General features: G+C 42.8%; 1 protein-coding gene across 1 annotated transcript in view; it reads right to left on the minus strand.

Annotated features, from left to right (window-relative positions):
* Positions 1-22474, minus strand: part of LOC115130610 (contactin-associated protein-like 5) — an 82096-nt gene that overhangs the window by 42783 nt on the left and 16839 nt on the right. Inside the window, exons 4-7 of the mRNA XM_065017335.1 lie at positions 6061-6208; positions 2179-2382; positions 1253-1437; positions 955-1098 (exon numbers count right to left, since the gene is read on the minus strand). Coding sequence (XP_064873407.1) covers positions 955-1098; positions 1253-1437; positions 2179-2382; positions 6061-6208 — 681 coding nt within the window. The remainder of the gene's footprint in view (positions 1-954; positions 1099-1252; positions 1438-2178; positions 2383-6060; positions 6209-22474) is intronic.

The following is a 22474-nucleotide window of genomic DNA, read 5'->3' on the forward strand; positions in this document are numbered from 1 at the left end:
ATGAATCTCATGTTGGGTTTACTGTACGTTCATCTGAGCAGAATGACAAACAGTGGGCTGGTAAAGGAAGGTATCAACTGAATATGGTACTTAGATAACTAAATTGCCTGTAAGAACCCCAAAAAGATTGAGAATGCCATATAAAGCCAAATGACTATCTGAAATGTAAAAGGTGCATTACAAGACCACCACAAATGCAGAAATGTAATACAATATCAAACTGTGACATTTCTGAGTTTCTCCGCTCCAATCTAGGTCAGTCGTCAGGTGGGCAAAGAAAGAACACACTAATTCCAAGTGGTCCAGAGGCCTTGTGTGGTACATGGAGCTAAAGAGCAGCCATGTCAATTGAGGTCAGCGGCCCATCAATCCCAGAGCCTCAGAGGCAGGGAAGAGCAATCGGCAGCACTTGACTCTCAATGTGATCCCTCGCCACCAGACCACCACCTCAGGTTCTATTCCACATTGAAATTCCATTACGGATTCCATCATGGCAGTCAGTGAGCAAAATTGCTCACTTTCTCAATTGTAAGTAAAGGCCTTTTAACATAGCAATCAGAATTTCAAGGGAAAAAAAAGGTGCCTGTGATACAATTATGTGGCACTTAGGCTTCTGTCTGATTTGATGGGGGGGGGGGGGAGTCTATTCATGTGTTTAGAATTAATGACATAGTAGTGAGGGTCAGATATAACTTAAACGGTAGAGAGAATATAGATTGGTTTTCTCACTCAATGTTTTCCTCTACGGGCAGAAAGCTATGTGACTAACTCAAATACAAATGTGATTAAACATAGTCGAATCACATTGTAGGCAAACGTGAAATCTCACTGCAACAGTGCAATTAAAACAGTCTGAGTTCACAGAGGCCTTGGTTGATGAACTACTTTGTCCCCATACTATTTTAAGGATGTACTAATAATCTATGGTTGGTTGGTTGACAATGGTTGTCATACCACGCTGTAGATCTGAGGCTTGCGTCGCTTGGCTAGGTCGATGATGTTGATCCCATTGTAGTAGAGGTTCTCCATGCAGCCATGGAAGTTCTTCCTCAGGAAGGTACCAGGCTTACCTGGCAGTGGGATGCCCCCAAAGCTGAGCTTTGATGAGGAAAAAGGGTGAAACAATGAGATCACTATTAAACGTATACAGGATTAATTCAAATTGCCACAATTAGTAAGATAACTTGGTTGAACTATTTACTTGGTCTGAAGTGTCTGACTATTCTACAGTAAGGTGTTTGGATAGACACACCTCATAGTCCACCTCCAGGGAGTCTCCTTCCCCCTTGGTCCTGAAGTGCTGTGTGTGGGTGTCCACAGTGAGGTTGACCTGCTTGTTGAAGCGCTCGATGAGGACAGAGTGCCAGTGCTCGTCGTCCAGAAGACTGCTGAGAGTGACCGCAACACGCCCACTGCTGAACCGCAGCCTTGTGTCATCTGAAGACAGAGAACAGACAGAGAGCAAGATAATATGGTTACTTTGATATAAATCATAAAACAGTCCAGTATATTGAGGAAAGAAGAAGTCTCCTTGTGTCCTGTTACACATGACCTTTGACTCCTTGACCTCTGCGAGATGACCTTTACCAGGTTGAGGTAGAGGGCCAGCATGTCCCGGTGTGACTAACTCACCCAGGTTGAGGTAGAGGGCCAGCCTGCCCCGGTGTGACTAACTCACGCAGGTTGAGGTAGAGGGCCAGCCTGCCCCGGTGTGACTAACTCACCCAGGTTGAGGTAGAGGGCCAGCCTGCCCCGGTGTGACTAACTCACCCAGGTTGAGGTAGAGGGCCAGCCTGCCCCGGTGTGACTAGCTCACCCAGGTTGAGGTAGAGGGCCAGCCTGCCCCGGTGTGACTAACTCACCCAGGTTGAGGTAGAGGGCCAGCCTGCCCCGGTGTGACTAACTCACCCAGGTTGAGGTAGAGGGCCAGCCTGCCCCGGTGTGACTAACTCACCCAGGTAGAGGGCCAGCCTGCCCCGGTGTGACTAACTCACCCAGGTTTAGGTCGAGGGCCAGCCTTCCCCGGTGTGACTAACTCACCCAGGTTGAGGTAGAGGGCCAGCCTGCCCCGGTGTGACTAACTCACCCAGGTTGAGGTAGAGGGCCAACCTGCCCTGGTGTGACTAACTCACCCAGGTTTAGGTAGAGGGCCAGCCTGCCCCGGTGTGACTAACTCACCCAGGTTTAGGTAGAGGGCCAGCCTGGCCCGGTGCAGCTCCAGTGTGATGTAGTTGCCCCTCTGACCCTCTCCATGGAGCAGCACCCCCTCAGCCTGGCGGCTCTTGAAGCGCAATGAAATCACATCCTTCACCGTGCTCATGGACTTCTGGTTAAACCGGTAGAGCAGGGAACTTCTGCCATCAAAGTCTGCCACGTCTGATTCTGAAGGCAATCAACAGACAGTTAAACGGTTTGGCATTGGATTACTTGCTCCCTGTCACAAAGAGCCTATTATGAACAGACTGCTATAGCTCTCTGCACTTCATACCTATGAAGGAAATGCAAGTGTCTATATCAATGGTAGTATTTAAATGTACACTGAACAAAAATATAAAAGCAATATGTAAAGTGTTGGTCCCATGTTTCATGAGCTGAAATAAAAGATCTCCGAAATGTTCCATAAGCACAAAAATCTTATTTCTCTCAAATCTTGTGCACAGAATTGTTTACACCTGACAGGTGTGGCATATCAAGAAGCTGATTAAACAGCATGATCATTACACAGGTGCGCCTTGTGCGGGGGAACAGAAAAGGACACTCTAAAATGTGCAGTTTCGTCACACAACACAATGCCTCATAAGTCTCAAGTTTTGAGGGAGTGTGCAATGTGTCGTGTGGGGGAGCGGTTTGCTGGTGACAACGTTGTGAACAGAATGCCATGGTGGCGGTGGGGTTATGGTATTGGCAGGAATAAGCTACGGACAACAAAAACAATTGCTTTTTATCTATGGCAATTGGAATGCACAGCGATACCGTGATGAGATCCTGAGGCCTTTGTTGTACCATTCATCCACCGCCATCACCTCATGTTTCAGCATGATAATGCATGGCCCCATGTCGCAATTCCTGGAAGCTGAAAATGTCCCAGTTCTTCAGTGGCTTGCATACTCACCAGACATGTCACGCATTGAGCATTTTTGGGACGCTCTGGATTGGCGTGTATAACAGCGTGTTCCAGTTCCTGCCAATATACACCAACTTTGCACAGCCATTTAAGAGGAGTGGGACAACATTCCACAGGCCCCAATCAACAGCCTGATCAACTCTATGAGAAGTGTTCTGCTGCATGAGGCAAATAGTGGTTACAGCAGATACTGACTGGTTTTCTGATCCATGCCCCTACCCTTTGTTTTAAGGTACACTATACAGTATATACAAATTATTGAGACACGCCTTCAAATTAGTATATTTGGCTATTTCAGCCACACCCGTTGTTGTATAAAATCGAGCACACAGCCATGCAATCTCCATAGACAAATGTTGGCAGTAGAATGGTCTTACTGAAGAGCTCATTGACTTTCAACATGGCACTGTCATAGAATGCCACCTTTCCAACAAGCCAGTTTGTCAAATTTCTGCCCAGCTAGAGCTGCCCCGGTCAACTGTAAGTTATGTTATTGTGAATTGGAAACGTCTTGGAGCAACAACGGTTCAGCCGCAAAGTGGTAGGCCACACAAGCTCACAGATGGAATCGCAGAGTGCTGAAGCGTGTAGCGTGTAAAAATCATCTGTCCTCATTTGCAACACACTACCGAGTTCCAAACTGCCTCTGGGGGCAATGTCAGCATAATAACTGTTTGTCGGGAGCTTCATGAAGTGGGTTTCCATGGCCGAGCAGCCTCACACAAGCCTAAGATCACCATGAGCAATGCCAAGTGTCAGCTGGAGTTGTGTAAAGCTTGCCCCCATTGGACTCTGGAGCAGTGTGAATGTGTTCTCTGGAGTGATGAATCACACGTCACCATCTGGCAATCGAAAGGAGGAATCTGGATTTGGTGGATGCCATGAGAACGCTACCTGCCCGAATGTACAGTACCATCTGTAAAGTTTGGTAGAGGAGGAATAATGGTTTGGGGCTGTTTTTCATCCCTTAGTTCCAGTGAAGGGAAATCTTAAAGCTACAGCATTCGATGACATTCTTGACGATTCTATGCTTCCAACTTTGTGGCAACAGTTTGAGGAAGGCCCCTTTCCTGTTTCAGATGCCCCCGTGCACAAAGCGAGGTCCATACAGAAATGTTGTTGAGATCGATGTGGAAGAACTTGACTGGCCAGCACAGAGCCCTGACATTAAGTACATTGAACACCTTTGGGATGAATTGGAAAGCCGACTGCGAGCCAGCCGACCTCACTAAAGCTTGTGGCTGAATGGAAGCAAGTCCCCGCAGCAATGTCCCAACATCTAGTGGAAAGCCTTCCCAGAAGAGTGGAAGCTATTATAGCAGCAAAGGGTGGACCAACTCCATATTAATGCCCATGATTTTGCAATGAGATGTTCGACGAGCAGGTGTCCACATACTTTTGGTCATGTAGTGTACTTGGTTTTTACCTGCATTAAGTACTAATTTCAGTTCAACAAAGGCTTTCTGCAGGGCAATAAAGGCAGATTGAAACTCTGACAGAGCTTTATCAGCTGTGGGAGCAATAGCATACACCACAGTGTCATCTGTATACACTATAAAGTTACAATTTTGTACAAATAAATGAATATCGTATATTTAAATATTGAAAAGAACCGGACCAAGAATCGATCCCTGTGGGACACCTTTTGTTATGTCCATAAAACATGATTTAACACCATCAGTAAATACTCATTCACATACATGTTTGTTTGAACTCATCCAAGATTGATTTAGACTGTATTTGTCTTACAGGCCACAAACACTACAACAACAAAAGTATCTGTGACCAACAGATGCATATCTGTATTCCCAGTCATGTGAAATCCATAGATTAGGGCCAAATTAATGTTTAAATTGTCTGATTTCCTTATATGAATGGTAACTCTTGAAAAATCTTTGAAATTGTTGCATTGTTGCGTTTATATATTTTTTCAGTATATATTATGCTGGAAGCCATTTCCATGTGTAACTGGATAGGGAAATCTCTGACATAGACTTGTTATTTTTCTTAGATAATTGCAGTATCTAGCTCTTGTGCTCGCTCACCCCTTTCTGTCATACACAATTGATTCCTGTAAGTGCTCAAAAAGGCAAGTTATTAGTTTGCCATAGGGAGAATTGTCAGCCTTACCCATTGAATTTTTTCACTGAGAGACCTGGAGTACATTCATCTCTATTTACATATCCATTAATGTAATGACATGAACATTACAGAACAACAACAAAAAACCTCTCTTTTTCATCTATCTCCCTCACTCGCTCTTTTCTCTCTGTGTCATGAATTGATCAACCTATTTTATAGTTCAAAATGAAGATGTGTATTGCCCCTCCTTTTATTTACTGTACTTTGAGCTGCATTTATTAGCAGAGCATCCAACATGAATACAGGGATCATGCTGTGGAACCAGTCGGCATGATGAAAGTGCTCACTCAGGGATAATTATAACTGTCCAGTAATACACTACTGATATATATATATTAGTATGATGGTAATTCACTTGTTGATTAGAGTATTTTAATTTATTGTTGGAGCTAGTAACTTCAGCATTTTGCTGCACCTGTTGTAACACCTGCAAAATCTGTGTACACGGCCAATAAACGTTCATTTGATTAGATTAATTAATCAATTAATTAAATTAATCAATTTAGCATTACCCTGGATCTCAACTGGCATGCCTGCCTGGCTGTTACTGTCTGTCTCTATTGGTCGGCATTTTACTTTAAGAATTTGTGATAAAAGAGAGAATTGCATCAATATCAAAATCCTATCTACTATATTTCTGCAGTTGTCCTCAAACATCCTGCTTTCATTCAAGGTTATACACAGAAGTATGGTGTTCTGGATGTAATGGGTGGAGGGGCTACTTACTGTAGGCATTATGATATTAGCTGAACGTGTTTGGTCTGAATGTAAGGGCTGGTGGTCTGATCACTCACTGTAGGCACAGCCGTAGACCTCCACTCTGAGTCCCACCCAGCCACTGGGGTTCCAGTCCAGGGGGACGAAGCGCAGGAAGCGGCTTCTGATAGAGTGGGACAACTTGTGGTGGACGACACCGTCAGCGTTCACGTTCCCCACAAACCTCTGCAGACAGATGGAGAGAGGAGGAAGAGAGTAGGGAGGAGGAAGAGAAGAAGGAGAGAGGAGTAAGAGAGTAAGAGAGTAAAAGGAATTGTCACCAATAGCACTCACAAACTTCTACAGATGCACAATCGAGAGCATCCTGGCGGGCTGTATCACCGCCTGGTACGGCAACTGCTCCGCCCTCAACCGTAAGGCTCTCCAGAGGGTAGTGAGGTCTGCACAACGCATCACCGGGGGCAAACTACCTGCCCTCCAGGACACCTACACCACCGGATGTTACAGGAAGGCCATAAAGATCATCAAGGACATCAACCACCCGAACCACTGCCTGTTCACCCCGCTATCATCCAGAAGGCGAGGTCAGTACAGGTGCATCAAAGCTGGGACTGAGAGACTGAAAAACAGCTTCTATCTCAAGGCTATCAGACTGTTAAACAGCCACCATTGAGTGGCTGCTGCCAACACACTGTCATTGACACTGACCCAACTCCAGCCACTTTAATAATGGGAATTGATGGGAAATGATATAAATATATCACTAGCCACTTTAAACAATGCTACCTTATATAATGTTACTTACCCTACATTATTCATCTCATATGCATACGTATATACTGTACTCTACATCATCGACTGCATCCTTATGTAATACATGTATCACTAGCCACTTTAACTATGCCACTTTGTTTACTTTGTCTACATACTCATCTCATATGTATATACTGTACTCGATACCATCTACTGTATGCTGCTCTGTACTATCACTCACTCATATATCCTTATGTACATATTCTTTATCCCCTTACACTGTGTATAAGACAGTAGTTTTAGAATTGTTAGTTAGATTACTTGTTGGTTATCACTGCATTGTCGGAACTAGAAGCACAAGCATTTCGCTACACTCGCATTAACATCTGCTAACCATGTGTATGTGACAAATAACATTTGATTTGATTTGATTTGATTTGAGGAGAGGGAGAGGAGAACAGGCAGCAGGGAAACGCCAACATACATATATAAATACGTATTTAATATATACACTACGGTCAAAAGTTTAAGAACACCTACTCATTCAAGGGTTTTCATTTTCCTTAATTTTACTATTTTCTGCATTGTAGAATAATAGTGAATACGTCAAAACTATTAAATAACACATATGGAATCATGTTGTAACCAAAAAAGTGTTAAACAAATCAAAATATATATTATATGTGAGATTCTTCAAATAGCCACCCTTTGCCTTGATGACAGCTTTGCACACTCATGGCATTCTCTCCACCAGCTTCATGAGGTAGTCACCTGGAATGCATTTCAATTAAGACATGTGCCACCTTAAAAGTTCATTTGTGGAATTTCTTTCCTTCTTAACCCTTGCGTAGACTTAACATTCTGTATACTCCCCTTGTCCTAAGTGTCAAAAATGACCCACCTTCACTGAACCCCTATAATAAAGCAGCTTAATTGAATTTTTAAACCCAAATCTATTTTGCATGAAGAAACAACCTTTCATTCATCACAAACTTTGTCCCTCTTCACAGTGCTGAAAGACTGCATTTAAATCAGTGGAAACCACTCATTTTATTACAACACACCCGGCATCATTGTTTTCTTTACTAAAGTAGAGGTTTATTATTAGTATTGCTAAGTTACTGCATAGGTGTAAACATACATTTTTTAGCAAGAGATAGCACTTGTAAAGCCTAAGAAAGTAGCCGAAATGTGCAGAAAGTAGTTTCGAATGCATTTTATTGAAGAGAAACAATAACAGTCTTGAACTTTATTTGGCAACATAGTGATATATTCTTATATACTGTACAATGAGGAATTCAACTACAAAATACTAGTTTTCTACCATTTTGTTGAGCCAATGCTCACAACCACAAGGTGTAAAAACAACAACAATAAATAAGAATAAAATAATAGAGATACAAAACAAAAACGTGAAGAACATGAATCAATCAACTCTAATTAGCACATGTAGGACAATATGCAAGTGTGTGTGCATGGACTTTGCAGATATATTTCTCACATGTGCAGCACATATTTGTTTTCCAGTCCTTCTTTGGGGGGCATAATTGGCATCTCCTCCTCTTGCATGCCCCAGCTGCAGTCTCAGGTGGATCAGGACAAGATTCAGCCCCCTGAACAGCTTTCACAAGCACTGCAGAGGCTGATGTGCGGGGGAGGCACTTCCTTCTTTGAATGTGTGAGGTTACAAGTGCCTTTCCCAGCTGCTCCAGGAACACCCTCCTATTTTTCCACTTATCAGGCATGCAGGTAGGGTTGAACTTGTTCCATACTACAAAGTTATTGTATGAGGACACATCAATGATGTTATGGAAGATGACCAGGGGTCAGTCATCCTCCTGCAGATGTAAATTCCAATGACCTTGTCCAGGTTGTCCACGCCTCCTTTGTTGTGGTTGTAGTCCAGCATGATGGCGGGCTTCCTGTCGTCGCGATCACTGATCTCAGCCGTTTTGTGCAGTGTGCTCAGGAGGACCACATTCATGTTCCTCTTTGGGAGGTAAGAAACTAGAGTGATAGTGAAGGCAAACTTTGATGAGAAGGCCTCTCTCCCCCTTGTTGTGAGGAGTGCAGGGGGGAGCTCAGACTTGTTCTTTCTAACTGTGCCAATCATGGTGATCCTCCTCTTCAGGAGCTGCTGGCTGAGTTCAATCAGTAGCACACAATCTCAATTTCTCATTGTGTGTGTGTGTGGTTTTTGTGGTGTGTAAATGATTTGATAACTGCTGGGTCAAAAAGGACCCTAAGACAATCTTTGTACCCTAGTGGTGTACAGCTTTCATGGAAATATGAACTAAGGCGATGTTTCACTTTTTCTAATGTTGTGGGTCACCCTAGGAAAAAATATAATTTACAGGATTTTCTCTGCTGTTAAACATAGTGGCGGGTCATTTTTACCCCTAAAACAACAAGGGTAATGTGTTTGAGCCAATCAGTTATGTTGTGAAAAGGTAGGAGTGTGTCATGACGTTGGCCCGGGGGATAGGTTTATGAGTCATAAATACCTCTTCCCCCCTTTTTCCTCTCTCTCTCTACCCTACTGATGTTACATTTGCAAAACCCTTGATTAACATAGAGATTCCGGGAACATCAGAAGGTGGGGGAAAATGAACAATATTCTGGTAATCCGACCAATTGAACATATGATGGTACTTATGAATATGATGTCAGTTCGGTTGTCATCTGAGACATTCTCATCAATGATAAGATGACAAATTCTACAGTGGAAAGTCTACACATCAGAGTTATCGGATTCACATGGAATTGTTGTTCAATTTAAATGTTTGAATATTAAATTATTCTTGATGGGATGAAATGTGATCTTAGCTTCTAAAGTGTGAGATTTGAGTTTTCATAAGGCTCTGCTCAATCAGTGGCCCGCCCCTGTGAAGGGACATGGGCTATAAAACTTTTCAAACACACCCTCCTCTCCCTTCCTATATAAAGCCTTGACGACAATATAACCTCCTGTTCCGAGGATGTGGGGACGACGGTCCGATGTCAGAATGGTTCAGATAATAACTACAGAACGAAGCCAACATCAGCGTGAGCTTTGGTTGCGAATGGTATGAACTTTGAACTATTATTCACTACAGAAGTGATACCTCCTATCCGTTGAGTTAGCAACAGCCGCTGCAAAAGAGGGTTAGGAAGGAACAGAAAGAGTATCCCGTCTATCACACAACGACGTTACTACAACGTATCCAATTGACAACCAGAGACATTCTTCAAAGGATAAAGGACTCGGCTGGAGAACACGGCCTTCCATCTACCACCAACCTACCGAAGTGCAGCTCAGAGTAAATATTTATTGCATTTTCCTTTTCCAAATGGGCGGTAATTTAGAATGCATAAGATACTGTATTTACGATTGCACAGCTTCGCCCTTTGTTCCTCAGTCTTCCCGCTCTTTCACTCAAACCCAGCCCCGTTTCTTTTGTGTAACAAGCTGTCATATATGTTCCGCCCGTTAGGGACGTTTTCCTTTATGACGTAATTTGTAATCAAGTTATGATTTAATTATGTGTATGTCTAATTCTGTGTGATTAGTTAGGTATTTAGTAAATAAAAAATTAAACCCAATTTTTTATTGCTGATTTAACTTGTTAGCCAGGGTTCGTGAAGATAACCAAGAATTTACAACTTTCAGATGAGACTGAATTAAGATGACGATTAATATTGACTGCTATTGATGTAAAATATTACTAGTGTCACGTTCATCGTAGTGAGGAGACCAAAGCGCAGCGTGGTGTGAATACATTATTTTAATGTTAGACGAATGAACACGAAGAACACTAAACAAACAAACAAAATAATAAGACGAACGTGACCGCTATCAATACTGTGTGCAAACATGCAACATCACATAGACAATAACCCACGAACCACATTACAAAACAGGCTATCTACATATGGTTCCCAATCAGAGACAACGACAAACACCTGCCACTGATTGAGAACCATATCAGGCCAAAACACAAAGAAACAGACTAACTAGACATGCAACATAGAATGCCCACTCATATCACACCCTGACCAAACAAAACATAGAAACAAACAACACAAATAATGGTCAGAGTGTGACGACTAGGTCTTTAAGATTTTATTCGGAAGATAACAGCACTATAAATATTATTTTGTGGTGCCCAGACTCTCTAGTTAATTACATTTACATGATTAGCTCAATCAGGTGATATTAATTACGGCTAAATTATTGTATAGAATAGCATGTCATATCACTTAATCCGGCATACCCAAAGACACGACAGGTGGTATACAGAAGATAGCTCTATTTGGTAAAAGACCATATTATAGCAAGAACAGCTCAAATAAGTAAAGAGAAATGACAGTCCATCATTAGTTTAAGACATGAAGGTCAGTCAATATGGAAAATGTCAAGAACTTTGAAAGTTTCTTCAAATGCAGTCGCAAAAACCATCAAGCGCTATGATCAAACTGGCTCTCATGAGGACTGCCACAATAATGGAAGACCCAGAATTACCTCTGAATTACCTCTCAATTGCAGCCCAAATAAATGCTTCGCGGAGTTCAAGTAACAGACACATCTCAACATCAACTGTTCAGAGGACACTGTGTGAATCAGCCTTCATGATCGAATTGCTGTAAAGAACCCACTACCTAAGGACACCAATAAGAAGAATAGACGTGCTTGGGCCAAGAAACACGAGCAATGGACATTAGACCAGTGGAAATATGTCCTTTGGTCTGGAGTCCAAATGGATGATTTTTGGTTCCAACCGGCATGTCTTTGTGAGAATCAGTGTGGGTGAATGGATGGTCTCCGCATGTGTATTTCCCACCATAAAGCATGGAGGAGGTGTAATGGTGTGGGGGTGCTTTGCTGGTGACACTGTCTGTGATTTCTTTAGAATTTAGAATATCCCTCAATAATTGCCCTGCATTTAACATCATCCATCATTCCTTCAATTCTGGCTAGTTTCACAGTACCTGTCGATGAAAAACATCCCCACAGCATGATGTTGCCACCACCATGCTTCCCTGTGGGGATGGTGTTCCCAGGGTGATGAGAGGTGTTGGATTTGTGCCAGACATTTTCCTTGATGTCCAAAAAGCTCCATTTTAGTCTTCTCTGACCAGAGGACCTTCTTACATATGTTTGGGGAGTCTCCCAGATACCTTTAGGCAAACACCAAATGTGTTGTCTTATTTATTTCTTTTAGCAAAGTTTTTTTCTGGCCACTCTTCAGTAAAAACCAGCTCTGTGGAGTGTACGGCTTAAAGTGGTCCTATGGACAGGTACTCCAATCTCAGTTGTGGAGCTTTGCAGCTCCTTCAGGGTTATCTTTGGTCTCTTTGTTGCCTCTCTGATGAATGCCCTCTTTGCCTGGTCCTTGAGTTTTGGTGGGCAGCCCTCTCTTGGCAGGTTTGTTGTGGTCCCGTATTCTTTCAATTTTTTAAGAATGGATTTAAATGGTGCTCCGTGGAATGTTCAGAGTTTATGATATTTTTTATAACCCAACCCTGATCTGTACTTCTCCACAACTTTGTCCCTGACCTGTTTGGAGAGCTCCTTGGTCTTCATGGTGCCGCTTGCTTGGTGGTGTTCCTTGCTTGGTGGTGTTGCACACACTGGGCCCTTTCAGGACAGGTGTATATATACACTGAGATCATGTGACAGATCATGTGACACTTAGACTGCACACAGGTGGACTTTATTTAACTAATTATGTGACTTCTGAAGGTAATTGGTTGCACCAGGTCTTATTTATGAGATTCGTAGTAAAAGGCATGAATACATACACATGCACCACTTACCAGTTTAAATATATTTTTTTGAAACAAGTCATTTTTTTCATTTCACTTAAATTTGGACTATTTTGTGTATGTCCATTACATGACAACCAAATAAAAATATATTTAAATGACAGGTTGTAATGCAACAAAATAGGAAAAACGCCAAGGGAGATGAATACTTTTGCAAGGCACTGTAAATGGAAGAAGTTTGTAACCACCAAGATTCTTCCTAGAGCTGGCAGCCCGGCCAAAATGAGCAATCAGGTGAAAAGGGCCTTGGTCGGGAGGTGACCAAGAAACCAATGGTCACTCTGACAGAGCTCCAGAGTTCCTCTGTGGCCATGGGAGAACCTTGCAGAAGGACACCATTCCTCAGTAAAAGGCACATGACAGCCTGCTTGGACTTTGCCAAAGGCACCTAAAGGACTCAGACCATGAGAAACAAGATTCATTGGTCTGATGAAACCAAGATTGAACTCTTTGGCCTGAATGCCAAATATCACATCTGGAGGAAACCTGACACTGACCCTATGGTGAAGCATGGTGGTGGCAGCATCATGCTGTGGGGATGTTTTTCAGCAGCAGCAACTGGGAGGCTAGTCAAAATCCAGGGAAAGAGGAACGAAGCAAATTACAGAGAGATCCTTGATGATATCCTGCTCCCGAGTGCTCAGGACCTCAGACTGGGGCGAAGGTTTACCTTCCAACAGTACAATGACCCTGTGCACACAGCCAAGACAATGCAGGAGTTGCTTCGGGACACGTCTCTGAATGTCCTTGAGTGGCCCAGCCAGAGCCCGGACTTGAACTCGATCAAACATCTCTGGAGAGACCTGAAAGTAGCAGTGCAGCAACACTCCCCATCCAACCTGACAGAGCTTGAATGGATCTGAAGAAAAGAATGGGAGAAACTCCCCAAATACAGGTGTGCCATGTTTGTAGCATCGTACCCAAGAAGACTCAAGGCTGTAATCGCTGCCAAAGGTGCTTCGACAAAGTACTGAGTAAAGGGTCTGAATACTAATGTGATATTTCCATGTTTTATTTGTTCTCATGATCAATTAGCATTTTCCATTAAAAATCAGCCGTTTCCAACTACAATAGTTATTTACAACATTAACAATGTCTACACTGTATTTCTGATAATTTGATGTTATTTTAATGGACACATTTCTTTTGCTTTTCTTTAAAAAACAAGGACATCTTTAAGTGACTCCAAACTTTTGAACGGTAATGTAACTAACTAATAACTATACAGGAAAAACGAACATCTTGAGGGAACTGTGTTCTTTAAACAAAACCGGAGAGCAATTACAGCTCTGTTATCAAAGGAGTCGATGTTAACCACGTATGTCTGAACTGACCTTGTATCTTGTCTAGGAAAATGCCTTTCAGCAAAGAATTGAAAAGGGTTTTGTGTCTTCTAGGACAAATGTTTGGATCATAAATATAAATGGATGTAGTTCCCACGAAATGTGAAAGGTATGAAACATTACTATGTTACGACGAAGCAAAACTCTCTCCAAATGATGAAAAAGTTCACATGTGTTGCGTGGGTCGCGTTGCATGGATTATGTTGCGTGGGTTGGAATGGTGAGAATTTCCACCAGTGCATGACCACACTACTCAGGGGGGGACAGTACTGTGGCAAGTAGTGACTGTGAAGAAAGAAAAAAATGGTACCACATATCGTCTGCTCCCAGGGAGATAAAAATGACCTTTCTCTGAGAATGTGAGATGTCATTATTCTTCTTAATTTCCATCCCCCTATCCCTGTAACCTCCACTGCATCAACAATCTGTATTGGGAGGCTGAGGGTGATGAACGGAGTGAAAGAGAACGAGAAAAAAGTAAAAGAAACTGGGATGACAGATCACAAGCGACCGTCATAACGGATTCAAGGCAGGTGACGAACTAAATGGATAATGATGTGTATCACAGAGTAAAGGAAAGAGGGATTGTTGACACCGGGGCTCCAGACTTTGTGAATAGTCCAACAGGGTCATTAATTCACTTCTCCCTGCAGTTGAAAACACAAAAGCACATGGGGAGGTAGTATAAGAGGCACAAATTACACACACATGGAATGCATGCAGTAGAATGGAGGTGGAGTGTCACCTCTCTCAAGGAGAGTACAGAACAACTGGTCTCTTGGTAGACAAAGAGACAGTCCTGCAAGTCAACTATTTAGGCTGTTATTGTGATTTATGCACATGCTTTTCTGAGTCCATTTAAGTGGAGCCTGGTGACAGTATTTTAGAAGAGGTGCAAGCTAAGCACTTGCAAATGCATTGTAACTCATGTCTATGCAAGATAAGCATTTGGAAACTCGCTAGGGTTTACTCATCCATTCAGACCATGCAGGCTACTGCAATGCATATCCTCCACAATGTAAAGTAACTTATTTAGCAAATTAAATTAGAAAATGGTTTGCTTCACCAAAATATGGCATATATATTCATTACTGAGAAAAATATATTTCTCAATATCCATGAGATGATTACAGCAATTTACCACAATAACCTCCAAACACAGGCCTACTATTACTAGACAGAAAGATCAGCTAAACAAACCCTTATATCCTTCAGGCAGGCAGTAGAGTACAGTAGCTACTACAGTAGCTCAAACTATAATAGTTGAGGTTTTCTGCACAGAATATCGACCAGGATAAAGCCAGAGTTTAGAAGAAATAGTGAAATGGTATTTGATGACAAATAAATGTCTCCTCTTTATTGCAATTCCAGATAATTGCTTTCCAGGGAGGAACAGTGTGTAGACCTTTTGTTTTTCAGTATTTATATAATACCTGTGAGGAAGCAACAAACGGATAGACCCTGAAATAATTCCAATTTTTTTCAAGGGAATACAGCTGAAACTGAGCTCATCCAGTCAAAACAATTCAATCTCTTATTTCCCAAAGGTAGTTTGGGAAATATATTTTGACTGGACATTAAATTATTCCCTTGATTGCAATCAATAGTTGAGTTGTACTTCATAAGGTGTCAATATATCCATTTCCTATGTAGATGGACACAGCACTCCAAGATGACATGTTTATTTTCCAGGTTAGAGGTTCTGTCCAATTATTGTGCAGATGTAAACGAAAATATCTGGAACTCTTGAGAGGACAAAATACCTCCCATTGGACCAGAGCTTCATGTTAGTCACTGTCCACATAAACAGCTCCTAACCCCACAGTGACTTCATGATTTCTATCCTGTATCCACCCTGAACCGATGGCCTCCCTCCCCGTTCATTACGACTCTACTCTTCCTCTCTCATGACAAGGTCCCTAACGTCACCTACGTCAGCTGAGAGTACATACACTCCAATGTGAAACATCCCTATTGAAGGCTTGGATGCCAGGAAATCAACATTAATTGGGGATCAAGTACATGTACAGTATCAGTCAAATGTTTGGACACACCTACTCATTCGAAACACAAGATGTCCTTTTCTTTATTTTTACTATGTTCTACATTGTAGATATAATAGTGAAGACAATGAAATAACATATGGAATCATGTAGTAATCAAAAAAAAGTGTTAAAACAAAATATATTTTATATTCTTCAAAGTAGCCACCCTTTGCCTTGATGACAGCTTTGCACACTCTTGGCATTCTCTCAACCAGTTTCACCTGGAATGCTTTTCCAACAGTATTGAAGGAGTTACTACAAATGCTGAGAACTTGTTGGATGCTTTTCCTTGATTATGTGGTCCAACTCATCCTAAACCATCTCAATTGGGTTAAGGTTGGGTGATTGTGGAGGCTAGGTCATCTGATGCACCACTCCATCACTCTCCTTCTTGGTCAAATAACCCTTACACAAACAGTGTGTTGGGTCATTGTCCTGTTGAAAAACAAACGATACTCCCACTAAGCGCAAACCAAATGGGATGGCATATTGCTGCAGAATCCTGTGGTAGCCATGCTGGTTAAATATGCCTTGAACCTGAAATAAATCACAGACAGCATCACCAGCAAAGCACCCCCACACCATCACACCTCCTCCATGCTTCAGATACGGACATCATCCGTTCACCTACTCCTCGTCTCACGAAGACACGGCGGTTGGAACCAAAACTATAACATTTGGACTCATCAGACCAAAGGACAGATTTCCACCGGTCTAATGTCCATTGCTCGTGTTGCTTGGCCCAAGCAAGTATCTTCTTCTTATTGGTTATTTGCAGCAATTGGAACATGAAGGCCTGATTCACATAGTCTCCTCTGAACAGTTGATGTTGAGATGTGTATGTTACTTGAACTCTGAGAAACATTTATTTGGGCTCCAATCTGAGGTTCAGTTAACTTTAACAAACTGTATCCTCTGCAGCAGAGGTATCTCTGGGTCTTTCTTTCCTGTGGCATTCATCATGAGAGCCAGTTTCATCGTAGCGCTTAACGGTTTTTACGACTGCTCTTGAAGAAACTTTCAAAGTTCTTGACATTTTCCGAATTGACTGACCTTCATGTCTTAAAGTAATGACGGACTGTTGTTTCTCTTAGCTTATTTGACCTCTTGCCATAATATGGACTTGGTCTTTTACCAAATAGAGCCATCTTCTGTATACCACCCCTACCTTGTCAGAACACAACTGATTGGCTCAAACACATTGAGGAAAGAAATTCCACAAATTAACTTTCATCAAGACCTGTTAACACCTGTTAATTTAAATCCATTCCATGTGACTACCTCATGAAGTTGGTTGAGAGAATGCCAAGATTGTGCAAAGCTGTCATCAAGGAAAAGGGTAGCTACTTTAAAGAATCTCAAATATATTTGAATTTGCTTAAAACCTTTTCGGTTATGACATGATACCATATGTGTTATTTCATAGTGTTGATGTCTTCACTAGTATTCTACAATGTAGAAAATAGTAAAAATAAAGAAAAACCCTTGAATGAGTAGGTGTCCAAACTTTTGACTGGTACTGTATATATCACCCTGATAATCTTCCTAATGTCATGGGTTCTTGTATTATCGAATCAGCCTACATTTTAAAATCACACATTGCACAGAGTTACACCGATCAAATAACTACACAGTAGCTAATCAAGCATCTTGTAATTTACTCAACATTCTGTAGGGTCCACAGAAGACTTATCCTATTCTGTTCACCAAAGTATTTCGAGTATAGAGAAGATATGGCACAAGGACAATTTACTCTAATTACCCAATTCTTACAGAATCCCTCTGCCGAGGGCGCTGTTCGGTTCATTTCCAGTGTGTGTTGTTGTTTATAGCAGGCTGTGTGTCAGTGGGTCACAAACCAGTAAAATACATAAAGCCGGGTGGCTCTTTTTCACCAAATTTTGACTTAATATTCATAGCTAACAGGCATGTCAATCAATTATTAAAAATATACTGAGAACACAAAACATTAAGAACAGCTGCTCTTTCTATGACATACTGTACGCTGACCAGGTGAATCCAGGTGAAAGCTATGATCTCTTATTGATGTCACTTGTTAAATCCACTTCAATCGGTGTAGATTAAGAAGGATTTTCAAGCCGTGGGACAATTGAGACATGGATTGTGTATGTGTGCCATTCAGTGGGTGAATGGGCAAAACAAAATATTTAAGTGCCTTTGAACGAGATATGGTAGTAGGTGACGGGCGTACCGGTTTGTGTCAAGAATTGCAACGCTGCTGGGTTTTTCACGCTTAACAGTTACCCATGTGCATCAAGAATAGTCCACCACCTAAACGACATCCAACCAACTTGACACAACCGTGGGAAGCATTGGAGTCAACATTGGCCAGCATCACTGTGGAACACTTTCGGACATCTTGTAGAGTCCATGCCCGACAAATTGAGGCTGTTCTGAGGGCAAAAGGAAGGGGTGCAACTCAATATAAGGAAGGTGTTAATGTTTTGTACACTGAGTGTATATACGGCAACAAGTAAAGAAGGAGACAAAAACAACAGCACCTCAACAGCCTCTTCCCCAAGGATCATAGAGATGATATCTGAATAAGGTTTATATCCCCTCATTACTGTAGAGTAGCTGTAACAGTGTGTTTTCAACAGCACAACACACCAAGCACATTAGATTGTGTTCTACACACTGTTTCACTCCAGGGGTAGAACAATTGGCAAATTGATGGAACAATTGTACTTTCTTAACAAGCTCAGAGGGGTTTTCGTGAACATACATTAACATTGGAACTGCACACATAACTTTATGATGTTATGCACATTTGGAGCAGTTCGCATACATTTTCTCTGAAAACCAAAGACTGTACAGAGCTTACATTCTCAAATGAACTGATTGGAAACACAAAAACCAAAAGTGAACTAATTTCCAACACACCACAGGTACAAATAATATCATTAGACTTCATAGCACAAAATGATACAAGATTTCATCACCTAATAGCTAGCTGGTCACTCACTCACTCACTCACTCACTCACTCACTCACTCACTCACTCACTCACTCACTCACTCACTCACTCACTCACTCACTCACTCACTCACTCACTCACTCACTCACTCACTCACTCACTCACTCACTCACTCACTCACTCACAATCAGTCATTTCCTTTTCTCCCTGACTTTTTCTAATTGGATCAATAGCAGCTGGTTCATGAGTGCCATCCTGTTGTTCCTAACTTTAAGCACTCCGTGTTGTGCCATTGCAGTGCTGGCCTGGCTGTGTGACTCTAAAAGACAACGACAGCTGAGAGTTGCAAGAATAGATAATCATGTTGCCCTTGTGACCTGGTCTGGCACAGGGCAGAGATAAAAGGACTGAACCTCTGTCTCTGTCTTGTGGCTGTGGGTGTTGATGTGGTTGTGTGCGTGCATATGTGCGTATCTGCAGTGCATGCACGTTATTATGTGTGTGTCACAGAGAGAAAGGAGAGATTGAGAGTGTTGAGAAAGTGCCTATGTCAATGTGTGTAAATCTTTAGTGCAACAAAACTGCTATTATCATACGCAGCACATAATACCTTGTAAACTTACAGGTGCAGAGTTGCTGCAACCAGGCAGACGCAGGCAGCTGGTGTTCTCATTAGCCCTCTCAGCCGGCACCGCCATCAGCAGGCCATTACCTTCCAACTTCCCTTCCCAGAAGGATGTCAATTCTCTGTGTGGCGTACATTTACATTTACATTACATTTAAGTCATTTAGCAGACGCTCTTATCCAGAGCGACTTACAAATTGGTGCTTTCACCTTATGACATCCAGTGGAACAGCCACTTTACAATAGTGCATCTAGGTCTTTTAAGGGGGGGAGGGGGAGAAGGATTACTTTATCCTATCCTAGGTATTCCTTAAAGAGGTGGGGTTTCAGGTGTCTCCGGAAGGTGGTGATTGACTCCGCTGTCCTGGCGTCGTGAGGGAGTTTGTTCCACCATTGGGGGGCCAGAGCAGCGAACAGTTTTGACTGGGCTGAGCGGGAACTGTACTTCCTCAGTGGTAGGGAGGCGAGCAGGCCAGAGGTGGATGAACGCAGTGCCCTTGTTTGGGTGTAGGGCCTGATCAGAGCCTGGAGGTAGTGAGGTGCCGTTCCCCTCACAGCTCCGTAGGCAAGCACCATGGTCTTGTAGCGGATGCGAGCTTCAACTGGAAGCCAGTGGAGAGAGCGGAGGAGCGGGGTGACGTGAGAGAACTTGGGAAGGTTGAACACCAGACGGGCTGCGGCGTTCTGGATGAGTTGTAGGGGTTTAATGGCACAGGCAGGGAGCCCAGCCAACAGCGAGTTGCAGTAATCCAGACGGGAGATGACAAGTGCCTGGATTAGGACCTGCGCCGCTTCCTGTGTGAGGCAGGGTCGTACTCTGCGGATGTTGTAGAGCATGAACCTACAGGAACGGGCCACCGCCTTGATGTTATTTGAGAACGACAGGGTGTTGTCCAGGATCACGCCAAGGTTCTTAGCGCTCTGGGACGAGGACACAATGGAGTTGTCAACCGTGATGGCGAGATCATGGAACGGGCAGTCCTTCCCCGGGAGGAAGAGCAGCTCCGTCTTGCCGAGGTTCAGTGTCAAACTGTGGTCGCCCACCTCTGGTCCGCTTTATTAGGGTTGTCTCACTAATTAGCTGCCACTTCTGTTTCTGTAGGCAGGTTTCAAAACCAAATGACACCTTTTGTCTTCTTACATTAACAAAGAAGTGAATGGCATGACTATTCAGCAGATGTTGTCTCCTCTGTGTCTTGTTGATTGACACCAGGCAACTGGCATGTTCTTTGTTTTCAATTAACTAACTGAAAAATCATTAACTATTTGACTGATTTCAAAGCAGCACATTGCAATTACAACAAGAGTAGAGAGGTAGGGGTAGTTTTGATGGCTAAAAAGCTATAGCTTTCATAAAAGAAATGGAACAGTTATCATTATTTTGCTAGCACAGACTGGAATATGTTCCTTGATTCATCCAATGGTATTGAGGAGTATACCAGCTCAGTCACCAGCTTCATCAACAAGTGCATTGACGACGTCGTCCCCACAGTGACCGTACGTACATATCCCAACCAGAAGCCATTGATTACAGGCAACATCCTCACCGAGCTAAAGGCTAGAGCTGCCACTTTCAAGGACCTGGACACTTATCCGGACGCTTATAAGAAATCCCGCTATGGCCTCAGACAAACTATGAAACAGGCAAAGCGTCAATACAGGACTAATATTGAATCCTACTACACAGGCTCTGATGCTCGACAACTATGAAACAGCCTATAGGGAGGAGGTCAGAGAGCTGGCAGTGTGGTTCCAGGACAACAACCTCTCCTTCAATGTGAGCAAGAAAAAGGAGCTGATCGTGGACTACAGGAAAAGGAGGGCCAAACAGGCCCCCATTAACGTAGACGGGGCTGTAGTGGAGCTGGTTGAGAGTTTCAAGTTCCTTGGTGTCCAACATCACCAACAAACTATCATGGTCCAAACACACCAAGACAGTCGTGAAGAGGGCATGACAACACCTTTTCCCCCTCAGGAGACTGAAAAGATTTGGCATGGGTCCGCAGATCCTCAAAAAGTTCTACAGCTGCACCATCGAGAGCATCCTGATCGGTTGCATCACCGCCTCGTATGGCAACTGCTCGACAGCCGACCGACCGTAAGGGGCTACAGTGGGTGGTGCGTACGGTCCAGTACATTACTGGGGGCCAAGCTTCCTGCCATCCAAGACCTATATACTAGGCGGTGTTAGAGGAAGGCCCAAAAAAATGGTCAGAGACTCCAGTCACCCAAGTCATAGATTGTTCTCTCTGCTACCACACGGCAAGAGGTACCAGAGTGCCAAGGCAGATCCAAAAGGCTCCTTAACAGCTTCTACCCCCAAGCAATAAAAGACTGCTGAACAATTAATCAAATGGCCACCCGGACTATTTACATCCACATCACCCCCCTTTGTTTTTACACTGCTGCTACTTACTGTTAATTATCTGTGCAAAGTTACTTTACCACTACCTACATGTACAAATTACCTTGACTACTCTGTACTCCCGCACATTGACTAGGTACCGGTAACCCCTGTATATAGCCTTGTTATTGTTATTTTATTATGTTACTTTTTATTAAATTTTTTACTTTAGTCAATTTTGTAAATCTTTTCTTGACTCTATTTCTTGACCTGCAGTGTTGGTTAAGTGCTTGTAAAGTAAGCATTTCACGGTAAGGTCTACACCTGTTGTATTCTGCGCATTTATCATAATTTCTTATTTATTTAAATGTTTATTTAACTAGGCAAGTCAGTTAAGAACACATTCTTATTTACAATGACGGCCTACACCGGCCAAACCCGGACAACGCTGGGACAATTGTGCACTCCCAATCACGGCCCGGTTGTGATACAGCCTGGAATCAGACCTGTCTGTAGTAACGCCTCTAGCACTGATATGGAATGCCTTAGACCGCTGCGCCACTCAGGAGACCCAGCATGTGACGGAGCTCTCGTTCTAATTCTATTGGCTTCACATCCACTTACTATAACTCCCTCTAC

This window comes from Oncorhynchus nerka, linkage group LG1 (assembly GCF_034236695.1).
Source record: "Oncorhynchus nerka isolate Pitt River linkage group LG1, Oner_Uvic_2.0, whole genome shotgun sequence".
Lineage (NCBI taxonomy): Eukaryota > Metazoa > Chordata > Actinopteri > Salmoniformes > Salmonidae > Oncorhynchus > Oncorhynchus nerka.